The 10,000-nt window shown below is 44.3% G+C and overlaps 1 protein-coding gene across 3 annotated transcripts in view; it reads left to right on the plus strand.

The window, feature by feature from the left end:
* cadm1b (cell adhesion molecule 1b) overlaps positions 1-575 on the plus strand; it is a 214,351-nt gene extending 213,776 nt beyond the window's left edge. For all 3 annotated transcript variants that reach the window (XM_042068673.1, XM_042068676.1, XM_042068675.1), the window contains one exon: positions 405-575. In XM_042068673.1, the coding sequence (XP_041924607.1) occupies positions 405-523 (119 nt within the window). In that variant the 3' untranslated portion in view covers positions 524-575. The remainder of the gene's footprint in view (positions 1-404) is intronic.
* The last annotated feature ends 9,425 nt before the right edge of the window (positions 576-10,000 follow it).

Raw genomic sequence — 10,000 nt, forward strand, 5'->3', positions numbered from 1 at the left:
TCCCTCCCACCTCTCTCTCTCACTCCCCCCCCACTCTCTCTCCTCCCTCTCTCTCTCCCTCTCTCCCCCCCCCACTCTCCTCCCTCCCTCTCTCTCTCTCTCTCTCCCCCCTCCCCTCTCCCTCACTCTCTCTCCTCTCTCCCCCCCTCCACTCTCTCCCTCCTCTCTCTCTCCCTCTCTCCCCCCCTCCCACTCTCTCCTCTCCCTCCTCTCTCTCATCCCTCTCTCTCCCTCCCTCTCTCTCTCCCTCTCTCTCCCCCTCTCCCCCCTCTCTCCCTCTCACCTCTCCTCTCTCTCTCCCTCCTCCTCTCTCCCTCTCCCCCTCCCTCTCCCTCTCCTCTCTCTCCCTCTCTCCCCCCTCCCACTCTCTCCCTCCCTCTCTCTTCTTTTCCTCCCCTCCCCAGGCACTTATTTCACACATGAAGCCAAAGGCGCGGATGACGCAGCAGACGCCGACACGGCCATCATCAACGCTGAGGGCGGCCATAGCAACTCCGACAACAAGAAGGAGTACTACATCTAACCAGCTGGGGGCGTTGTGGCCCGCACTGGACTGCGAGTCTTTCTGGGGGTGGTGGCGGTTGGCGTGGGGGGGGGGGGGGGGGGGGGGGTGCGGAGGACTGGAACCTGAATGCCGGGGGAAGGGGGGGTGGGGGGCGCAGTGGGGTTAACGAAGCGATATGAGACAGAGGATGAGACAGCTCCACCATCCAACACCCCCAGAAACTGCTGGTGCGAAGTTTCTTTGTTTCGTTTTGTTTCAGCCATTTGCAGGAAATTTTGTGCCTTGTTGTATTTATTTCTCTATTGTTTGTTTGTTTTTTGTCAGATTATATATTTTTTTCAAAATGTTGGCCCAACATTTCCCAACTGTCAACCAACCAGATGCTGGATGTACTTTAGGCATTAGGCTTTCACATGTAAACATTCAAAAACAGTTATGCACACACACACACACACACACACACACACAAACACACACACACACACAACACACACAAACACACACCCTCTCTCTCACACACAAACATGTTTACACACATTTATTCATGCAGGCAGAAAGAGAAAATCACACACACATATACACATACACATGCAAACACACACCACACACTCAAGCAAACAACCATATAGACACACACACACACACACACACACACACACACACACACACACACACACACACACACACACACACAGTTTTTCTCTGCAGTCCAGACTGCAGGTTTGATTGTCTGCCAGCCTGTCTTCACAGTTATAGCTGTAGCTATAGGTGGAGCCGTCGTTCACTATATTCAGATTCTCTCGACACAAGAAGTCTAGTTTGGTTTTGTAAGTGCTTATCAGCGTAGAATGTCTTAGCCCTGGAACCTGTGTATCATAGAGGAGAGGTTGCTGTTTAGTGACCTTATTGTCCTGTTGCATTGAACAGACCTAATACCAAACCCATTCAGGGGTTAGCTTGAAGCATCCATCCTTCTTATGACCATTACACAAAATTACTGAGCGTTCTCTACTTACAGCCAATTGGTTTCCATGGCAACGACCCCCAACAGGTCCCCCAGCAAAGCGAAGCATAAAGCTATGACCTCAGACTACAGCATCCCGAGGTTCATATGTAGTCCTACTGTCAGTTCAGAGCTTTCCACACTAGTCTTTCCACACTAACTAATGACCCTCACAAGCCTCTAAGCTAACCTCTCTGTAATGTCTCTGTGTTTGTGTGTGTGTGCGTACGTACGTGTGTGCGTGTGCGTGCGTGTGTGTGTGTGTGTTGTGTGTGTGTGTGTGTGTGCATGCGTGTGTGAAGAAACACTCAGATAGTTGTATAAATGATTGGCTTGTGTGTGTGTGTGTGTGTGTGTCCGTTCATAGGTTAGGAGGTCATGCTATCTCACATCCACTCTGTGTATGCAGGCTAGCTCAGTGGTCCGATATGTATTTCATAAGTGAGTTGGCAAGCTGTGGCAGTGCTGTGGCCACCACTCATCCAGCACTGGAGCCGAAGGGATATTGAGTACGAGTCATGAATGAAACATTGCTCTAGTGGTCACCCTTACGCTCCCTGACCCACACGCTGACACACTATAATGTGCTAGATAGGTGCTACATGTCCATTGGTGGGCGTACTGTGTGGGCTGTTAGATTATGATCTGACCGTAGACTGACCAGAGAACGCTGGTGCTCCCCAGTCTTCTTCCATGTGCCCTCTACAACTACATCCTGCTGACCAGCAATCCTGGTCCATCATGGCTGGTGAAAGATGAACTCCAAGCTCAGAGCAGTCTGTGTGTGCTTGCTAGTGCCATTGCCTTGCTTCTCCTTATCACAGTGCAGTCTCAGTCCCAGTGGCTCTCTCTCAAAGTAGGGATCTATGAAGAAGAGCTTTCTTATTCAGCCAGGTACAGGACCACCCTACAGACACACACACACACACACACACACACACACGTACGCACACGCGCACACGCACACACACACGCGACCCTGAGGCATCCATATTCCCTTCATATACCAGGGCACTTGACCGTGTGTAATACCCGACCAAGCCTTAAAAATGTCATTCACACACACATCTCTGAGGCCGGTAACGGGCGCTCTGCTCTGTGCTCCCCTACCCCCACCACTCTCACCCTGGCCCCCCGGCCCCTCGGCCAGAGATTGATCAGCTCGACGTGGGCGAGTGACTGGCTCATATTTCTGTTCGGGTCGCTGTAACATCGGACCAGAACACGGCTGCTGTCCTGGTGTGTGGCCTGCAGATGCTAGTGTTCAGTGTGTTTGTACAAACGCTAACAGCTACTGTACAAATGTACTGTACACGTGCATGGGCCAATTTTATTCATTTTCTCAAAATGGCATCATCGATATTCCGCAAATTTTATTATTTGTTTGATTTACTTGGAACCTGAACCCCCTAAAATGTTACAAAGTTTGAGCTTTCAAAAAGATAACAGGTGATAATATGGATGGCAAAAAAAACTTAGCTAGCGTACCAATTACAGTGCTAGATGCTGTTATAATGTGCTAGTGCCATGAGAAGGCGAGCTCCAGCACTCTCCGACAGGACGTAATTAACACTGTGTAGAGAGCAACATGGACCGGGGACACAGGCTGAGAAATATCTCACTTATATTAGCTGAACTGGACTAATTTGCGAGTTGAACTTGCTGTCTATATATTTGCTATATGAACTATATACATAGAGCAGCAGGGTTGTTTTTTAACAGCCATAGAGTTTTAATGGTTGTTCAAGTGTATGTGAATGGTTGAATATTAAAGCTATGGCTTTTGTTTATTGTTTTTCTTTGGTTAAATATTGTTTTTTTTTGTTTGTTTGTTTCTAATGTGTAAGATCCTTCAAAAATGGTTTTAATTGTGCCATTTCCTGAGGTATTTGTTTGTGCTTGCTAATTATAACCAGTCATTTCAAAAGCATTGTAGCTTCCTCCGCCCGCTCAGGGTGGCATTGTGCAATCTGAACAAGCATTATAATGTTTTTTTAAAGCTTCCTATTTGATTGCTGTGTCTTCTGCCCTATTGTACTCTGGTAATTAAGGACTTTAGAGAGTTAAGTGGAAAAATATTTTAACATGCTTTTGTTTTTTTCCTCTCCCAAAACACAAAGCACTTCTGTGATGAAAACAACCACTGCCTTAAAAACACCACAGAGGGGTTGGTTGCTTCAGACCTGGAGGTGTGTGAGTGTGTGTGTGTGTGTGTGTGTGTGTGTGTGTGTGTGTGTGTGTGTGTGTGTGTGTGTGTGTGTGTGTGTGTGTGTGTGTGCGTGTCCAGCAGGGCGCCCACATGAGTCAGAGAGCTCAGTGCCACGTGTAGAGTGAGTGCAGAGGTGGTTTCCATGGGAAGGGATGATGTCTGGAAAGACAGAGCAGGAAGCCCTTTACTTTCTTTCTTTCTCTCTCTCCTCCTCACACACTCTCTCCCCCTCCATCCAGAGTGCTGTCTCTGTTACGCTTTTCTGTTTGGCATCAGATGAAACAGATCCAGCTAGTGCAGCCAGACAGCCAGCCTCACAGTGACCTACAGGCCAGTGGCAGCGTCCCAATCTGGGCACGCAGGTGACATGCAGGTGGGCTGCGCTCGACCAACACACACCTGTTTCATGAGAACCCAAAATCCAGCCTGAAGGGGTGGCGGCCCACAGCCCCTGTCCAATAGGGTCACTGCGCTGCAGTAATTGACGGTCCCCCGCCAACCCCCATCCCACCCCTAGTGTTTGATGGAGATTCACTTAGAGCAGGGAACAGAAGCTTGTTAAGTGTACCGCGTATGGTTGAGTTCATGTTAGGCAGGATGTAGGCAGACTTCCAGTTGACATAAATAGTTGTTGCATAGCTGCATTGATATGGACATGAGTGGGACATTGACTATTATTTTCTTTAATTTAGATGGTATTCTCTTTTTTTAATCTGTTATGGTGTATCAGAGACATCTTCAGTGATAGCGAGTATGTCACGTATCCTGTGCCACCCCCATCCCACCTAATTCATTTTTGCATCTCAGGTAGATTGCAAAATTACAGCTCAAACATTTTTCAGAAAACAATTAGACACGTCAGATAAACAGACCATCTTTCTGTTGCATTGTGCGTCATATGTGTTCTTAAAACTACAGTGCACTGTGTAAATGTTTGGGTTCATTTGTATAGACTTGTATAGCTCACCAGGCCAGAGTGCTAGAGTGCTAGTAAGGGGTGGGTGTGCAATGTTGACTAAAAGCCTATTTTAGCTGTTCAGTTGTAGGCCATTTCCAATCCCTAAAGAGAATGGGGCTTCATGGTTCTCATTGTTTGACAAGCCCCGTGGTTTTGTCTTTATTCTGTAGTTTGGCAGTGTTTCTGTGTCACAATGAAGGTATCTTCATGGTCCCATAAACATTTTGTATTTGTTCAAAAAAAGACATTTTTACAAAAAAAAAATGAAGGAGTACTTGTCTTAATAAAAGAGATATTAATGTTCAAGCTGATGTTGTATTTTTATACACACACACACACACACACACAAACCACAAAAACATACACACATGTACACGCACACACACAGAAAAATACAGAGAGAGAATGGGTTCTTTCTGCTCAGTACTGTAGGACAGATATTTATACAGATGACTTTGTTCAGAATTATTCCGAGCCTGGTCACCCACACACACACACACACACACACACACACACCGAGCCTGCAGGTCCAGTTCTGTCGCCAATGAAGCGCTCGCGTCTAGGATGTCAGGATGCCAGCAACCCATTCTCACCTGTCTCTACTAACAGATGCATCCACCTGTCTCTCCTAACAGATGCGTCCACCTGTCTTATGCGTTCACCTGTCTCTACTAACAGATGCATCCACCTGTCTTATGCGTTCACCTGTCTCTCCTAACAGATGCATCCACCTGTCTTATGCGTTCACCTGTCTCTTCTAACAGATGCATCCACCTGTCTTATGCGTTCACCTGTCTCTTCTAACAGATGCATCCACCTGTCTCTCCTAAGAGATGCATTTACTTGTCTCTCCTAAGAGATGTGTTCACTTGTCTCTCCTAACAGATGCATCCACCTGTCTCTCCTAATAGATGCATTCACCTGTCTCTCCTAAGAGATGCATTCACCTGTCTCTACTAACAGATGCATCCACCTGTCTTATGCGTTCACCTGCATCTCTCCTAACAGATGCATCCACCTGTGTTATGCATTCACCTGTGTCCTAACAGATGCAAACACCTCTCCCATACTTTCACCTGTCTCTCCCAGCAGATCCGCTGTCACAGTGACACTAAGGGGCAGAAAAGGAAAGAGCCTCAGAGGTCAGTAAGCGCTGCTACCCCACTGTCCACCGCTAAGGGTTGCTCTCATTAAACCAAGGCTTCCTGCACCAGCCCAGGGTCCATCAACCCCCCCCCCCCACACACACACACACACACACACACACACATACACCGATCACACATTCTCACACACATACTCATGCACACACACACACACACACACACACACACACACACACACACACACACACACACACACACACACACACACACACACACACACACACACACAGAAGCTGACAACTTTCCTCTAAGGGTCTGTTTCAGCACTGGCCACCACTCAGTGCAAACATGCACAGGCAGGAAGAAAAACAGAAAGGAAAGGAGAGAGAAAGAGAGAGAGAGAGAGAGGATCAGAAAAACGACAGGAAGAGAGTGGGAGGGATAGAGGGAGGGAGAGAGGGTTGGGCTGAAGGCTCTGGACAGTCCTGGACTCTTATTAAATCCTTGAGCAAAAAAGAGAGGGAGATAGAGGTAGAGAGAGGGAGAGAGAGAGAGAGTGGATCAGGAGGAGGGCTGGGGGCTCTGGACAGTCCCCGCTCTTATTAAATCCTTGAGAGAAAGAAAGAGGAAGAGAGGTAGAGGGAGGGAGAGGTAGAGCGAGTGAGTGGATCAGGAAGAGAGCTGGGCTGGGCTGGGGGGCTGTGGCCAGTCCCAGACTCTTATTAAATCCTTGCCTGTCGTGGTTGTAAATGATAAGAGTGTGTTGGCAGCAGCGGGGAGATTAGTTAAGGCCGAACGCCTGGCCGCCGCTGGAGCCGGCCTCTAAGGAGCATCCTCCCTCCACTGATTGATTCTATCTGGGCATCCTCTGGCATGCAAGAGAGCATTTTAACTAAGGTGTGCATGCAAAATATACCGCTTGATTTGGAATGCTTAATCAATGAGTCTAACTGATGCAGTAAAATATTTTTAAACAGCAAAACAATATATAACTATATATAACACATACATACATATATATATATACACATACACATACACATACACATACACATGCACATGCACATACACATACACATACACATACACATACACAGACAGACAGACTGACAGACAGACTGAGTCCACTGTCAAGCTAGAATATCTTGTTGCACTAAGAAATGGGAGATACTCAACATCTCCAGTGACTGCTATTAGGTTCAATTCAGTCATATTTTAGGGGCAGCCGTGGCCTACTTTAGGGGCAGCCGTGGCCTACTGGTTAGCGCTTCGGAGTTGTAACCGGAGGGTTGCCGGTTTGAACCCCGACCAGTAGGCACGGCTGAAGTGCCCTTGAGCAAGGCACCTAACCCCTCACTGCTCCCCGAGCGATAAAAAAATCTAGTTGGCGCTTTCTTGTGAAATCAGTTTGACTTATTTTAAAGCATCTCATCATGAAAACAAGTACATTTGGCTGACAGTACGTTAAGCAAATTTGTCTTGATAAGATGCCTTAAAATAAGTAAAATGCTTATTAAATTATTCAACATGATCTTACGAAAGAGCCCTAGGTAAGTGTTTTTATACCAAAAATCATAACAACTACAGTTTTTTTATTAGCATAAGATTAATAACACAGTATAATAAGCAGTGTTAGATAAGCAGCTTTTGCAGTGTGTTCTTTGGGCTGTCCTCCTTTCTATCTATCTATCTATCTAAGTATCTATCTATCTATCTATCTATCTATCTATCTATCTAAGAGGCAGTGAAATGGAAAATTATTTTGAACAGCAGATTTTTGACGACTTTCTCATCATGTTGAAATACTGAAATAACACATGTTTGTTTTATTAAGAGAGTGTAGGAAGACTGAAAGAAAATGGCGTAAATACAAACTTCAGATCCACTATGAAATCCATAAAGAGATGCTCCGCACATATAACTCTGAAATATGCAAAGCAAGACAGTCTTTCTTTTCTAACATTATCAATAGAAGTTCAAATAACACTCGTATTCTATTTTCAACTGTTGATAAGTTAACAAATCCCCCCTCACAATTAGCGCCTGAACTTCTCTCAACTAATAAATGCAATGAGTTTTCATCTTTTTTTAAAGGTAAAATTGACAAAATCAGACTCAACATATCTGCTCAATTACAAATTCAACAACCTGAACTTCCAGCAGCAAACAGAGGGAAACTAAACTTGATGTCAGAGTTCAGCTTGATAGACTACGAAACACTTGAAAAAACGGTACAGAATCTCAGCCCTTCCACATGTGTCTTAGACACTCTGCCTACCAATTTCTTCAAAACTGTTTTTCACCTCATAGCGGCGGATGTCCTTCAAATTGTAAATGTATCATTGCTGTCTGGCACTTTTCCTAAGTCACTGAAAACAGCTGTTGTAAAGCCACTTCTCAAGAAGAATAACCTGGATGCCTCCATGCTAAACAATTACAGGCCCATATCCAATCTACCTTTTATTGGCAAAATTATTGAAAAAGTAGTCTTTAATCAATTAACCACCTTCCTAACATCAAATGGGTATTTTGATTACTTTCAGTCTGGTTTTCGGGCAAATCAATCACAGCACTGAAACAGCTCTCATTAAAGTTTCCAATGACATACGCCTCAACACAGATTCAGGTAAAACATCAGTCCTAGTGCTACTGGACCTTAGTGCAGCATTTGACACTGTTGATCACAATATTTTACTACACAGACTAGAACACTGGGTTGGATTTACAGGCATAGTTATCAGCTGGCTAAAATCATATCTACAAGAAAGGAGCTTCTTTGTTGCCATCAGAAACTGTACCTCAACACCAACGTCCTTGACCTGTGGTGTTCCCCAGGGGTCGATCTTGGGGCCACTATTATTCAACCTCTATATGCTCCCACTTGGACAAATCATTCAAAATAATTTGATTTCATATCATAGCTATGCAGATGACACACAAATTTACTTAGCTCTATCACCAAACAACTATGGTCCTCTTGAATCTATGTGTCAGTGTATAGAACAAATCAACACCTGGGTGTCTCAAAATTTTCTTCAGCTGAACAAAGAAAAAACTGAAGTAATTATATTTGGTAAAAATGAGGAAAGACTTAGGGTTGCCACTCTCCTTGACACAAAAGGGTTGAAGGCAAAGGATACTGTTAAAAATATTGGTGTATTAATTGACAGTGATCTAAATTTCAACAGCCACATGAAAGCGATAACTAAATCAGCTTTTTACCACCTCAAAAATATTGTCAAACTCAGAGGGCTGATGTCAAAACATGACTTAGAAAAACTCATTCATGCATTTATCTCCAGCAGGGTTGATTACTGCAATGGACTGTTCACAGGCCTTCCTAAAAAGACTATTAAACAGCTTCAGGTGATACAAAATGCAGCAGCTAGGACTCTTAACAAAAACTAAAAGAACTGACCACATTACTCCAATTCTTAAGTCCTTGCACTGGCTTCCAGTAAGTCACAGAATTGACTTTAAAGCACTATTGCTTGTTTATAAATCAGTAAATGGAGCAGGACCTAAATACTTGTCAGACATGCTTCAGCAGTACACACCTTCTCGTCCTCTCAGGTCCCAGGTGAAAAACCTGCTAGTAAAACCTACAGTTAGAACTAAACATGGTGAAGCAGCTTTTAGCTGCTATGCGGCTCAGCTGTGGAACCAACTTTCGGATGACATTAAAAAGGCCCCAAGTGTAGCCAGTTTTAAATCTAGACTTAAGACCAAACTGTTCTCAGACGCTTTCTGCTAACTGTGCCGAGTTACAAATTCTGAATCTGCCTCGATAATTATTCTACTTTGTCTTTTATTACTTTTTTTACTACTTTTGCCTTTGTTTTTGCTTACTAATTATTCTTTATTTTTAAATGATTTTACCTTGTGTTTTATGTTTTCTTTTTATTATGATCTTTACCTTTTAACTATTCTTTGACTATATTGCCCTTCTATGCTTTTATTTGTTATTATCGTTTGGTTTTGTTTATGTAAAGCACATTGAATGACCTCTGTGTATGAAATGTGCTATATAAATAAACTTGACTTGACTTGACTTGACTAAGGTTTCACAGTTGATCTCACTTTTTTGTCAACACCATCACACATTCATTAAAGTGTAATAAATTGGGCAATATCAAGAGCAACCACCACTCTGAAGGACCTCTCTGCAGTATGTCACCTCAAATGCAAAATATGACAGTGTCACACAGACTCAGACTTT

The sequence above is a fragment of the Alosa sapidissima genome, chromosome 17 (assembly GCF_018492685.1).
Source record: "Alosa sapidissima isolate fAloSap1 chromosome 17, fAloSap1.pri, whole genome shotgun sequence".
Classification (NCBI taxonomy): Eukaryota; Metazoa; Chordata; class Actinopteri; order Clupeiformes; family Clupeidae; genus Alosa; species Alosa sapidissima.